The 15,895-nt window shown below is 31.4% G+C and overlaps 1 protein-coding gene across 3 annotated transcripts in view; it reads right to left on the bottom strand.

The window, feature by feature from the left end:
* LOC113520180 (otoferlin-like) overlaps window positions 1–15,895 on the bottom strand; it is a 193,240-nt gene that overhangs the window by 25,045 nt on the left and 152,300 nt on the right. For all 3 annotated transcript variants that reach the window (XM_031911499.2, XM_052896565.1, XM_052896564.1), the window contains exons 7-8: window positions 14,813–14,875; window positions 3,279–3,363 (exon numbers count right to left, since the gene is read on the bottom strand). In XM_031911499.2, coding sequence (XP_031767359.2) covers window positions 3,279–3,363; window positions 14,813–14,875 — 148 coding nt within the window. The remainder of the gene's footprint in view (window positions 1–3,278; window positions 3,364–14,812; window positions 14,876–15,895) is intronic.

The following is a 15,895-nucleotide window of genomic DNA, read 5'->3' on the forward strand; positions in this document are numbered from 1 at the left end:
GCAAACACAATTGCTTCACGGTTGAAACACGAATAAAACAGAGGTACTCAAGCAATCGGCTTTTAATTAATATTGACTATTTAATTAATAAAAAATTTGTATTGTGGCTGAATAAACGATTTATTATTATTATTATTAATAATCTTCTATAAATTTACTATAAATAATAATTTTATTAATGTGTTGAAGTTTGTTATCTCTTGGCACTTTAATGGCTTAACCAATCTCTATGAAATTTAATATACAGGTACTACATAGGACGAAGAAAGACATAGGCTAATTTTTATTACGGTTAGTGAACATATTTCGTTTACGTGAACGAAGACGCACGTAAAAGCTAGTGTAAAATGTTTTACATGTTGAATTATGCTTATTTTTAATGTGGCTGGTAGGCATGTAACTATGTATAAACAGAACAAAGGTTTGAAACAAATCGATACAATGTCAAGGTTTGAGAAACACTTCCTGTCACCGAGGTTTAACATATATTATTATTTAACGCATTTTATGTGCCAACAATCTCTCATATATGGTAAACCCCGGTTACCCTAAATAGGCCTTAAGGGTATTATTGTTTTAATATTAATTCCCTTGATACCGTCACATATAAAAGACAATGTCCTGTTTACAATATTTGTAACGTCAGTTTGCTCGTAAAATAAGACATAAAATAAATAGGATGGGACCAACAAGGAAGTTGGATTGTAAAAAAGATAATATGAATCGTTTCAGAACAGGCCACGTGATCTCGTAACAGGATAAATTGGATTAATTAAGAATATCCATTTTTCAGAAGTCGTTTAAAAATTAACTATTTTATATATTTATAGGAAACAAGTTGTATTTCCTCGATAATAAAAACATACACACATTACACGCATAATAAAAATTTTATCATGATAATCATGAATTATGTATAAAATTGTTGAATGTGAATGTTACTTAAAATCATTGATTCCATTCCTTTATATACTACATTAAATGTAAATAAATATAATTTCACTTTAATTTAATTTTAATTTTAGTTTAATTTAATTTGTTTTTCATTTCATTTGCGTTTCATTTCAGATTAAAACGTATATACTAAAATATATAGTAAAAATGTCTTCTAAGGACCAAAATATTTTTATTCATTTCAATTTCTACAGCACTATAAAACGAGTGCCATTTTTTTTGATGGGTGAAAATGGTATGGTACCCCGCCTGCGCTAACGGGATACGCTGGCGGAGCACCAGTGAAGGGTGATAGATGAGAATGAAAACAGGCCAGTTAGCCCATCATGATAAATTCATAAGGAATTAACTATGATAGTTTCCAGGGAGAACCGCGAAGCGGTCGACCTGGTTGGGTATATTGCTAGCAATAGTATTCTCAGTTTCCAATACTAACAATTCCTTTCAGTTTGATAGTTTGTAGGTAATCATTCTAGAGTAAAAAAAAAAAAAAAAAAAAAACTATTTTATTCTTTCCACTAAGAGATGGTCAGAAAGATAAAATGGACAAAAATTAAATTTATAAAGCGTTACTAAAAACCAGTCAAGTGCGAGTCGGACTCGTGCAACGAGAAATTCGTACAAAATCATAATTATTTTTTTTTTAATGAAATAACTTACAATTGACGGTTTTCGGATATTTTACTTTACTTGTACTACACGACATTGCTTCTTTCCAAATTTCATGATTCTAGGTCAATGGAAAGTACCCTATATATTTTGACAATCACAATTGTCAAAATATGCGATATAATTGGAAGATAAACGGCCGTATCTTTTGATTGCGTCGATTTAGAAGCTTAATTTTTTCACTGTATTGAGAGATTGCAGACCCGAGCATATGTTATTATTATAATTTGAACTTGATACCTCCACGAGATCTTAAGAAAAAGGGTCTTGACAGACGGACGGACGGACGGACAGATAAACAATGAAGTGATACTATAAGGGGTTTTTCTTTTATTGGTATGGAAGCCTAATAAAGGAAAAAATCTATAAAAGCGTGACCTGGATTATACTGGATAGTAAAAAATATATTGGCAGTCGTAAATAAGAGGATTGGAATGCGACAATTCGGTGTTACTATGTGTTAGTCAACTGTAATTTATCTTTAAACTATCAACTTACACCAGTAACATAAACAAGTTTAACAAAGCACTCGTATTTAGTCAACAGCAGCTGTAAACTGTGGATTTACTCGCAAATCGAAACTGGAAAAGCAGATGTGTGTTGACATAGAAGTTTAATTTTATACAGCTTCAAGAGATCGTAGACTTGAGTATTTCATATTAATTTTAGCTTTTCCTCCACGCGTTTCTAGGAAATAATCTTGACAGATAGACAACGGGGTGATCGTATAAGAGTTCCGTTATCTTTTCGATGTACGAAATTCTACAGACAAAAAAAGTTAATAAGTGACAATAAGAATAATAAGCGATATAATAAATGACTAATACGTTAAACAAGTGATATCACATTTTTATACTTTAATATTTGTGACATCAATAAAAAATAATAGACAGCAATGTTGTGGCGTTTCAATCCAAGAAATGTCTGTGGTTGACCATTTTATGAATTAATGAATTGCGTAAATTTGTTGTGATTAGTTTATTAAACATACGGTATATTTACCAACAGTTTCGACGCAGAAAAAAATGAATTCAATAGTTATAAACATATAACTCAAAATCGGTGAAAGTAGCGTTCAATACTTTTTGCCGTGTCAGCGTCGATATATAATACAGGCAAAGGTCTCCGGACTAGAACAGAATTTGGTACACAGATATGTACAAAATTTCATTTAAATCCATTTTTGTATCCGATTTAGTGTTATTACAATTCCACATTTAGGTATAATGGCAGATTAAAGATAGAAAAAGAACTGGATTACTTGTACTGTAGAAAGGAGTATAAAGTGTAGGTTAGTAACCCATTATTTCCATTCAATAGTCCTTAATGGAGAATTAATCTAATTATATTAAAATTGTCGTAGAAACACTATCTAAATACCTATTTGTAATAAATCCAAATTTCAATAAAATAATCAATTTTCGATTTATCTACTATTCAAATAGTCTGTTCTTACTATTTGATTGGACATCAGCATATACTAAGATAGTTTGCTGATGATTATTGTAAATAGTTAGTTAATTATTACGTTATTATGGAAACAAACTATAGTTTACTGCTTATCCCGAGAGAGCTGCATAGATTTTGCTACAACATAATGTTAGTAAAGGATTCAAAATCAGAATAAACATAAGCGAAATAGAATATTAAGTTACCTGGCTGACTCCACACAGTAGCAACGTCCAGTTTAAAGTTGCCGAGTAATTTGTTCGCGCGCAAAATATTGCGAGACTGCAGGACCTGTGAGAAACATTACAATCATTGCATGACACACGCTAACTATGGACAAAGGAAAGTGGTAATCAATATTTCACATGAATACTTCAATATAATGAGCTATTGACCACAATTCCCTTGTAATTCTTTAATATAAGATCTTAACAGTGCGAGGTATCTACATATTATTACGTAGTACTATGGACACATATTTTTTTGAGAATGTTAATTTAATTTTTTACTTTTTCTTACTATAAATTATATTAAGAAAAAAAAAAATTAACGAATAACACAAGTTTTAAGGTATTAATTTAGTTTAATATAAATTTTATTAATATACTGTATGTCAAAGAATTGGATTCAAAATTTGTTTTCGTTATATAAATTCGTGAAATTTTATTTTTTAAATTAAATTAACAGCTCTTTCGTTCAATTTCCTAAAGTGGTTGGCCATTAAACAAAATTAGACGAGAAATAATACTTGGCGCTGGAATTGAGACTTGTGGTTTTTTGTTGATATTTTTTTTAATTGCAACTTATAATGGCAAACAAGCTGACAGTCCACCTGATGGAAAGTGGTAACCGTCGCCTATAAACATAACACAGTACCATAGACATAACAGAGTACACTCTTTCGATCGTGATACCCCTCATACGTTACCATTCCTGTGTACTCAGCTATTATTATATATCTCTATACAAGGAGTAACTTGACTAGACCCAACATTTACTGTTTACTGGCAAAACCCTATGCGATCTACCAATTACATTCTTCTTGAAATCTCAAGAGAAACAAAATACTTCAGTACACAATTATGTAATAATGTAGTACTTTTTATTTGTTAAAAAAGTAAACGTAAAACTGAAAATTATTCTTAGTAACTACTTATTTATATTAGTGTGAGTATTGCGTCTAAGCATCTTTTGTTAGATTAGCAAATTATTATATTTTTGCCTTCACACGATCGACTCGATTAATAGTCGCGATCGAATTTGTTCGATATTAATATAACCTATAATAATATAAGAATAATTCGAATCAATTTTCATCGAATAAATCTTTCGCTTGTAATGAACAATATATTTTTTATACAGAATAATAAAAATAATGCCATGAGACCCCGCCATAGATTGGGTCACCTTTTCCTTTTCCATAAGGGGGTTATGGCAGAGGCCTAAGTTCAGCAGTGAATAGTTAATAGCTTATATGATGATAATAATAAATATATTTTAAGATTTTGTTTCGTAAAAAGACTGCTACTTCAATCGTGTATTGAGTAATTTGGGACTAACACGTAAGTACATAAAGCTTATTGATAAAATAAAAGAAGATAAGATAAAAGAACTATTAAAATCGGTTTAGATTTAGTGAATATATCGCGTAATATAGGCACAAAAATAATTGAGATATACACTCTTTTTTTAAATTGATGTTTTTAAAGTATTTAATTATTCTATTATCAGATTCTAAGTATTCTAAAATATAATTTCATTACTAGTTGACAAATTTTGAAAATAACCCATATTCCCTAAACTAGTGACCATTTTCAAAAAAATATTCTTAATTGATTTTCCAATATTCTATTATAGATAAAATCTAGGATTTTATTTAAAAAAGGCTCATTGCACCACAGAATATTTGAATTAATATTCCAATCATGATTTATTAGAATGGAAAATATATCCATCTTCCAGAGGACTCAAGTCAATTTATGCTACTTTTGCAGCTTTGTTTCTGTTTATTACATATGACAGTTATTTGTCGGCGACTCCACGGGGTTTATGACTTGCACGTGACACCCCTTACGTTGTTTCGCATAAGTTAAAGTCGACCTTGGGTGCCTGCTTACCATCGAAGGAGTTTCTTAGTATAAAAAGGGTCGGGGCTTTTCTATTACCAAATAGAAAATATATCTATCTACATTTAGTCATCTTATCCACTATATTTTTATTGCAGACTCGTAAACTAGAAAACTATATTATCTAAATGATCTGTACCTACATTCAATGATACGCAAGAATTTAAAAACATCCTTACAATGCTATCAAATAATCATTATCATTATCATCATATTAGCATTTAAATTTCCGTCGCTGAACATAAGCCTCCCTTTTAGGAGGGTTTTGCCAGTAGTTGCCACACTTGCAGGCGGATTGGCAATCGCAGTCAGGCTTTAGAGATGTTTTAAGAGGGACGCTTCTGCCAATCTCTTATTTTTCCTTAGTTGGCTCTTACGACACTCATGGGAAATGAAGGGCACACGGCAAATATTTATCAGACAATAATGTGATTAAATATATAATTTTGGAAAGTTAGTATATATATTATAAAATTATTATTAAGTGATACGGAGTCATTATTTTACCTTCCTTTTATTTGAATTTACTTTTATGTAGAGAGAAATTGAAGTCGTTAGCTGTACTTAATATTAAGATTTATCTATGTTATAGAATATAATAGTAATTGAAAGTCATCATTATCATCTTTTTGTTCTTAATCCTATTATTTGTGATCAGAGTAATAATTTTTCTCCTCCACTCTTTTCTATTTGCTATCAATTTGCAGTCACTCCCATTCTGATTATATCATCTTTTATACAAACCGCCTATTTATTTGACATTAATAAATAATTTATTTTAAAACATTTATTTTTGCAATTGATTTAGTTTCTTTTTGTTTTCTTTATTAATTATTTCTTTATTATTTATCTTTGAAATGGTGGCAAAAATTTTGGTCTGATTTATTTTATCAGAACATAATCTTATATACCTGTTGCTAAACGGTATCTGTTAATTAAGACACCTTTGTTTAGTTGCAAAATTCGTATTATTAAAGTTTCTTATTAGTCATACACGGTAATAAATCCTTAACAACGAGTAAGTAAAGATTAGGAGTAACTGACTAAAAGTTTAAAGCTGACTTTTTAACTATAGACTGTGTATAATCATTAACAACGTACCTTAATAAAGTTTTGCGTTTACGAGCATTGGATTTTACGGTATTAATAAATAAGTATATATTTGTCTTAATTACAAACATGAATTTCTAATGGGTTCAGAACACTATTATATGCCAGCATTATAAACAGTACGTTGGATTGTTTCCGAAGTGGCTGTATAAATTTTGTATATGTCCCATTGTGCACGTTTCAACGTCAAGCAACATGTGGAATTGGAGCCACTAATTGAAATTACTCGATCCACATAATGTGGACACAAAGCGCTGAATTGAGCGGAAATAGAATCATGCAATACAGTTAAAAATGCATTTGCTTAATTGAATTCTAACTGGCATTGTTTAGTACACAGTCGTAGTGCAGAGAATTAGTATTGCATCGAGGGCTTTCAACTACAGGGCAAGGGTTTAAGCGTGTTCTGATTAGGTTTTAAATTAAACAAAAAACTGTTCATCCGTCTATCACTGCGCTAAATTCCAGCAACTACTATTGCTATGGATTTAAAATATGGAATAGTTTTACATATTGCCCGTCCACATATGGGAATAATTAAAACAAAAAAAATATTTCGAAAGGGGGTCCGAAATGGATACTCCGAATGGACCTACCTATTTCCTCTATCTACAAAGTTTCTGAAGCGAAAAATAATTACGCATTACAGTAACAATAATAACTTCTATTAAGTTCTATGCGTAAAAAAATAAATAACGTTATTTTAATCATACAGAACCCTCACACCTGATCTTTTTTATTTTTCTGAAAAGTCGTACCATAGTGATATAAAAAAAAAAAATTAACAGCCAATACCTAGCAGTGTAATGTTAATAGGTAATATTGCAATATATTATCAATCGACTTTAAAATTAAGGAAGATCTCAATTCGTTAGTTTTTTTTTATGTTTGCAACCTCATAACTCCGTCAGTTCAAAACCGATTTGGAAAACTCTTTATTTTTTCTGAAAGGATATGCTTATAGATTGGCCCCATAGGAATTTTATCAAAATCGGTTTTATAATTTAAGTTTTAGATCAATACAACCGATTTTTTTATGGGATACCATCTTTAATTATTTTATACGTATAGACAAGCAATTTGGCCTGGCTTTATACAGGTAGATAGAATTTTTGAAATTAATATATAGCCTGTGTTACTCCCTGATAATGTAACTTTTTATAGGTAAAAGAATTTTTAATATCGGTTGAATAGTTTTTGAGTTTATAATTTATAAACAAGTATCAACTCTTTCTTGTTTGTAATATTAGTATAGATAGGTAACATAACATAGGCACGCTGGATTTTATTATAACTTGACAAAGGAATCTCTTTTCATTTATAACATTATAACTAGCAAGAAGACCTTCTTACTTAGATAAACATGCTATAAATACAAGTAATACATAGAAGTAAGTAAGCATAAGCATACATTAATTATATAAAGCAAATATTGTTTAATACGAATAATGATAAAGGGTAGACTAGAGGGAGACTTTGTACAAAAGTCGCTTGCTTGGGTACCTTTGTCCCATTCGTGTTTCAACCGTAAAGCAATTGTGTTTGCATGGTTGTGTTTCAGTTTGAAGGGTGGGATATGGCGTGAATTTACAGGGTACAGAGGAATAACACCTGAGTCCTCATGGGGCAACGAAACAATATATACTCTGTTATGTCCATGGTACTGCTCATGTCTATAGGCGACGGTTACCACTTTCCATCAGGTAGGTCGTCAGATTGTTTGTCTTTCTAAGTTGTATAAAAAAAATGCACTCGTATATAATGTTTTCTGACGATATAAAATGAATAGTCGATTGAACGTTTGAATACTGCCCTTGATTCTGGTAATAAGAATTGAATAATCTTAATTTAATTAGATTTTTTGAATTGTCATTTTAAATTATTTAACCGACATCATAAAAAAGAACATTAATTAAGGTAAAGGACAAACAAGAATGAAAAGCCTTAATATTTTTGCTATACATAGAGCAGGAATAAGATTATAGATAGCTATAAAAAGATTATAATTTTCGCAAGTGATGGCGATAAGATTTCGCAAAAGCGGTTCGCCTTGCAAAATGTTACAAATCTATATCTCTAGTGAGAAACGGTACAATTAAAAAATCCCTGAAAACGCCATTTTTCAGAGGAGCAAGAAATGATTTTTATCTAAATAATCTAGTGATTTTATAAGATGATAATTGAAAATACTTATAATTGCTTTCATAGCATTTCTTTGCGCGCTTTCATATGGGATTGTATAGTTTTAGAAATAATTGAATTGTACCTAATTAAATAGTTTAACATATTGTAGTTTATTTACTATTATTAATTTATTCTTTATTGAATATATTGCAAAAAAAAGTTTGGTACCGCAAAAGCGGATTAAGTCGCTGTATAGAGTTCCTCTCCCAGTTAATGTTTGAAAAAACAGAAATGTAATTATTCGCTGAAGAGTATTGAAAATTGTTATATGTATATAATTACAGACATACTTATTAACTCAGAAATTATATAATCTAATGCATTATATAATATATTTATATATCTAATGCAAATCTACTACACATAATGATCATATAAATATACTAACAGGAATATAAATTTTACTTACATATACAAATATAATATTATATGAATAGTATCATAAAAACATTCATGATTATACAAATAAAGTAGCCGTAGAGATCAAATGTGATGATGACGATGATGAATAACATTTATTGTTACTTTTTCTTTTTTTTTACACAACTTAGAATGGCAAACAAGCTGACGGCCCACCTGATGGAAAGTGGTAACCGTCGCCTATAGACATGAGCAGTAGCATAAACATAACAGAGTATACTGTTTCGTCCATGATATCCCCCATGCGTTGCCATTCCTGAGGACTGAGGTGTTATTCCTCTGTACCCAGTAAATTCACGCCATATACCACTCTTCAAACCGAAACACAGCCATTCAAACACAACTGCTTCACGGTTGAAACACGAATGGGACAGAGGTACCCAAGCAATCGACTTTTGTACAATGTCTCCCTCTGGTATTACTATATTATGATTTTGTACGCACTTTACACATCATTTGTTATTTATTACCAAATCAGTCTAATATATTTCATTTGTGTTGTTTGATTTTAAGTGGTGCTCTTTCTTCAATAAATCGGTGCCACTGAAAATCAGCGTCATGTTCGGAGCAACATGGCATATAGCTGATTTATATTTTTGTTAAATATTTTTTTGTTTTTGTGTGTGAAATGAAGCACTAAATAAATATTCCTTTATTTATTTCTTATTAGTTATTGTGTGAAATAGTCACATTTTGACTTTCGAATACTTTCATGAATTATATTGAAGAAAAACCATTTAGTGTGAAATAGCTAATAATTATTAACGTTCAGTTTAAAATGTTTTCTGAAATAATAAAGTTATTGTTACTTAATCGTGTATGAAGTCATAACTCGAAATCACCCATAAAGGAAGAAAAATGAAAGAATATAAAAGAATAAGATATTTGACGTTTGGGGCTAAGTGACTTGTTACTTTTGGCGCTATTTCTCATAAAATATTGTCGTTCAACTTCGAATACAGTGTTCTGTAGCGAAAATATTTAGATAATAGTAGCTTTTTATATGTTATGTGTTTTTGTTGTTTATAAAGATATTTTCACGTTATCTGAACTATCAGAAAGATAAAAAATAGCTTATTTGAAATAGTCTAAATAAGATGTACAGCTTAAGAAAGAAAGAAATAAAATATTTATCAAAAAAGGTTAAACTTATTAACAATAGAAAATAAATTTCATATTTGTTATTGCCAACGTGGCTACCACTAAGTACGTGCTGCAATAAATTACTTCCTTAATTTATCCTTTCTCATTAGAAGTATAGAATTAATTTAAGAAGTAGATACAAATGCTTTACGGTAGAAATACAAATAGGACAGAGATATCCAAACGAATGACTTTTGTTCAAAGTCTCCCTCTGATTCTTCTTCATTATATTGGTATTTCTTAAGATATTAAATACATACGATATTACATAATATAATTCCATATTCTATTATGTGAGTCCAGGTAGAACTATATTGACTATTGCGTTATTTTAATTTATTATTACAGTCATTCACAATTCACTACTGAAAATAGTCATAGGTATGACAATTAATATAGGAAGCTTAGTTTACTAACTAAGAAACAGCTTTGAGTTGATTTACATTTAATATCCCACCTTGTTTCATCTAGCGAAAAATCTGTGGTAAAGATATAAATAAAATAAAAAAAAAAATCATTAAAATAGAACAAAAACAAAATAAACCCAAACGATAGTTATCACCGGCGAATTACTGCACGTAAAATTTATGACGATGCCATAAATCCTATGCTCATAACTAACAATTACGTCCAATAAGCACAATCTCCATAACGGAGAATGTCAAACGCAGAATTTCCATTACACATAAATGTCCACACCGTAGAGGTTATATCCATTATACTTATGGAGCAAAAAATTTCAAGATATTTTCTATGGTATTTTTATTTATTCATTCGTTTGAAGTGTTCATATAACTAATCGAAATACCCTGATAAAACCCTGGTAAAACTAATATTAACACGTTATGGATGAAACGATCACCTGACATGTAATTCAGGTGATTGACTTAAATGTCAGGTGATAGGACATGTAAGTCAATCACTGATTTACATGTCATATCTGTCAATGGTTGCAGGTGGCTCGGAACCGTTTCTTATGGCAGTTTATGCACAAGACCTATGTTCAGTAGTAGACCATCTACCAGAGGGAGACTTTGTACAAAAGTCGATTGCTTGGGTACCTCTATCCCATTCGTGTTTCAACCGTGAAGCAGTTGTGTTTGCATGGCTGTGTTTCGGTTTGAAGGGTGGGATATGGCATGAATTTATTGGGTACAGAGGAATAACACCTGAGTCCTCAGGAATGGCAACGCATATGCGGTATCATGGGCGAAACAGTATATTCTGTTATGTCCATGGTACTGCTCATGTTTATAGGCGACGTTTACCACTTTCCATCAGGTGGACCGTCAGCTTGTTTGCCAGTCTAAGTTGTAAAAAAAAAAGACAGCTAACGGCTGATAGGATGATATTGATGATGATGATGAATACGAGCAGGATCATATTCAGTTTACGAATAATTTACGCTTGCCAAGTTAAATTAGCCCTTATGTAATACAAGTGATACAAATTGGGCAATGAATATGTAATAAGTTCATGTGTACTTATGTATGTTCTCCGTCAGCCAAACTCTATGAAACATTAATGTGGCTGGTTCCAGTGACAATGTGTAAGCTTGCTAAAGTATACTGTTGTATTATTAGTGATTAAAGAAACTTTTTTTTTTATTAATTTATTTAATATATTTATTTGGTATATATATGGTACCGTATTCAAAAATCTCACAAGATTTATTTAGATCGCTTCGATCGATCGATTATTTAGTCGCTGACATTGATACATATACCTGAAGACAATTGCTGATAAAATGGACTGTCCCATCCTAAAATATTGGGTGGGACAGGTTATCAATGTAAGAGCGTTATGACCGCTCATTTACTAACATAGGTTAAGTCAATTTGTAACTAACAAAATGGGCCTTATGTAGTCTAATTAAATAAATATTATTATTATATATCAGTTAATACAATAATTAATATATATTTATAAGTGTAATTTATATAAGTTAGATTGTTAAAGAGTTACTAAGGTATTAAGTGTTTAAGTATATTTTAAGTAATAATATTTGCCCATTTATTGATACCTGTTTCGATTAACTAAGGTAAACTACCTTAGTTAATCGAAACAAGTATTCAGTTTTCGGCCATCGAATGACCTTGGGGAAAATGTTTTCAATGACAGTTTAGTCACAGATTATAATTATCAATAGAGGAGGGATCGATCGTCGAATATGCAGTCAATTGTCGACGAGACTGCATATTCGCCGATTGAACATTTTCTTAATTTTTATTTCAGTCGACAATCGCTTTCGAAAAAGAGAAATCAGAAATTCTTAGACTTTCGCGCCGCATATTTATAAAAGATGGAAATCAACGTGGTTATTTTAATTCTGTCTTGAAAGCAGAGACATAATAGTGTTACATCAGTCTACTCGTGACCATGAACGGTGTAATGTGGTCGAAACGTTGAGAGAATTTAAGTAAATTATCATAGGTTACTCAAATAATTGCGTTAATTCTCGGCTCTTATAAAATATAAAATTATTAGTTCCTTACTTTATATTTGTGTCATTACAAATTCTCTCTCAAACAACTCCTCCCAAATGCACTCTAAAAAACACTAATGTGCACAATAACTAAATAAGTATTAGTAAGAAAGGACATCTCAACTGTATAAAATAGTAAAGATGAGATGCTCAACATAAGTGTTCCTTAAAACACGAAAAAAAATTCTAACTACTCGTAGTAATATAAGTTTTGTAATATTTAGACTCATTTTTTTGTTATTCTCATATTGTAAATGTAAAAAGATTAAATATATGAGAATAGTGGTTTAGCCCGATTTCGGCCACCTATTTTAGTTTTCGAACACTAATTTAACTAGTTTTCGTCAACTAATATATAATTTGGAAATTAACTTATATTGACGTTTATATAGATTCTGTTATTGAATGAAAACTCAAATTAGTATATCGCTATTTGTATTTCCAATGGTTTTTCACTCGTATTCTAAAACGTTTCCTCAAACCTTACTCCATTCAATTTTTTTTATTGATGAAAATGAAATAGTAACCTCGCCTGCGCTATCGGGATACGCTGGCGGGGCACCAGTGAGGGATGGATAGGTGAAGATTAAGCAGGTCAGTTGGCTCATCGTGATAAATTCATCAAAAATTAATCACGTTGGTTTCCAGGGGGAACCGCGTGGAGGTCGACCTGTTAGGGTATATTGCTAATAATAGGTCTATTGGATCTCATAATTAACAATCCCTGTCCCCCCACTCCATTAGATTTATTTTCACTTGTTCAAATCGGTATTCTTATTTCAAAATATTTCTTGACTCCAGTGCTTTTTCTGTCAAAGCTACAGCTATCTTTAGGAAATGTAATATAGTGAAATGCTTTTGTAGGTAAGAGAAAAAAATGTTAATACAAAATCGTGTATAAAATATGAATGTTTAGTATCTATTTTAATTCTTACGATTGAATAAAGTAACAAAAAAAAAAAGAAGTTAGAAACAATAATAAATTAGTCAATATATTATAAAATTTTCCAAAGTGATGTTATTTATGAGATATCAAAAATCTAATGGAAATTTACGATTACACCGAATTGTAAAGACTTTAGTCGTTTACGCAAAGGGAGTTTCATTATCAATAGAGATCTACGGATACAGCCCTGTATACAACAGATGATTGCTTTACGATTTTATGCTATTAGATTTTTTCTTTGCTTTGAAATTGTCTTGTGACTACCCCTTCCTTGTGGGTGTCGTAAGAGGCGACTAAGGAAATGAAATGATTGAGAGACAGGCAGTAGCGTCCCTTTTTAAAAAACACCAAAGTCTAACTATGTTACCAACCCGTCCGCCAAGCGTGACAACTGCTGGCAAAACACCCCAATAAGGGCAGGTCTATGCTCAACAGTGGTCAGTTTCCGGCTGATGTGACGATGAATTCTATTAAACCTCAATCTCAAAGGTTCTTCAAAATATTAAACAATGTATAGGAATATGGTTTTCGAGGCTTCTATTTATATATTGAAAGATTACAAGTAATATAACAATAGTTGGCCTGCGAGCACCATCTTAGACTCCATCATCGTTTTCAATCAGGTGGGATCGTGATCAATCATAAATTTCCTAAACCTTAACCTTCAATAGTAAAAAAAGATACGATAATAATAACCTAGATTGTTTTTTTTTTTGATGGATGAAAATGGTATAGTAACCCCGCCCGCGCTAACGGGATACGCTGGCGGAGCACCAGTGAAGGGTGATAGATGAGAATGAAAACAGGCCAGTTAGCCCATCATGATGAATTCATCAGGTGTCACCATGATAGTTTCCAGGGAGAACCGCGAGCAGGTCGACCTGGTTGTGTATATTGCTAGCAATGGGATTCTCAGTCTCCATTACTGACAATCCCTTTCCCCCCAACCTAGATTATGTTCTATTGTAATTTATTTAGATTTAATTAATATTAATAAATAAGAAGTAAAACTATTTTATTTTTATATAAACTATGAGATTGATTAAGAAAAATATGTTTTATATATATAATATATTATATAGTAAGATAATAATAATAAAGAATATAGAAAATTTACGTAACATTGATATTAAATTTTATATTATCTTTTATTTGTCTCAATCAATCCTCTGGTCAAGATACAACATATGCTTGTACAAAATATTTTTTTCTATTAAAATAATCAAAAAATATTTTAACTGTTACCCTGTACTTTTGCATATTTTATATTTTGAACTCAATTGATTTAGGTACAGCAGCTTCCTTTAATATTTTTCTGTAACTCACCGACAAAGTTATAATTTTGTCGAACAGCATTATTGGCGGCATGTGGAAGTCGAAGACGAAGTACTGCGAACAAGAGAAATAAAGTAATGAGTATTTTTAATAATAGAATGTTATATGTCCTGATACAGTGGGAGTGGGGAGGGATTGTTAGTAATGGGACTTAACAGCCCTATTGCTGGCAGTGTACTCTATCAGGTCAACCTCCACGCGGTTCCCCCTGAAAATCATTGTAGATACGAGGGGCTAACTGACCTGATTTGGGGGGAAAGGGATTGTTAGTAACGGGGTCAAATAGCCCCATTACTAGCAATATACCCTGTCAGTTCGACCTCGACGTGGTCCCCCCTGGAAACTACCGTGAACAATTCTTGTTGAATTCGTCACGATGGGCTAACTGACCTGCTTCATCCTCCTCTATCATCCTTCACTGGTGCCCCGCCAGTGTATAACGATAGCGCGGGTGGGGTTACTATTTCATTATCACCCATAAAAAAAAAACTGACCTGATTTCATCTTCACCAATCATCTCTCATTGGAGCTACTCCAGTGTATACCGATATTCTAGGCGGGATCACCATTCCATTTTCACGTATTAAAAAATAACTTACTGCCCTTATAACTTTTTTTATGCAACTTGAGCAGTACCATGGACACAACAAGAGCATACTATGCCCCACATGTACCCTTCACGCATTGTCTTTCTGAGAACTAAGGTCTGATATGGATATGTACCTTGTAATTTCTTTGCTATATATCCTTCAAACCGAAATACGGTCATGTAAACACAACTGCTTCAAGGCAGAAACACGAATGGGACAGAGGTACTCAAGAAGATGACTTTTGAACAAAGTCAACATGAGAATCTAACTCAACATGAGAATCTAACTCAACATGAGAATCTAACTCAACATGAGAATCTTACTCAAGAAAATTTAAAATTAAAAGCTCAGAGAGACGATGGCATTGTGAAAACGGAACAAATAAAAACAACGAATTATCTAAAAATAAAAAAATAAATAAAAAAATTGTAAGCTGTGGCTTTGTCTGTGTGATTTAAAAAAAATGTTACCATATGTATTATGT

This window comes from Galleria mellonella, unplaced genomic scaffold (assembly GCF_026898425.1).
Source record: "Galleria mellonella isolate WM207_F2 unplaced genomic scaffold, CSIRO_AGI_GalMel_v1 utg33, whole genome shotgun sequence".
In the NCBI taxonomy this organism is placed as follows: domain Eukaryota; kingdom Metazoa; phylum Arthropoda; class Insecta; order Lepidoptera; family Pyralidae; genus Galleria; species Galleria mellonella.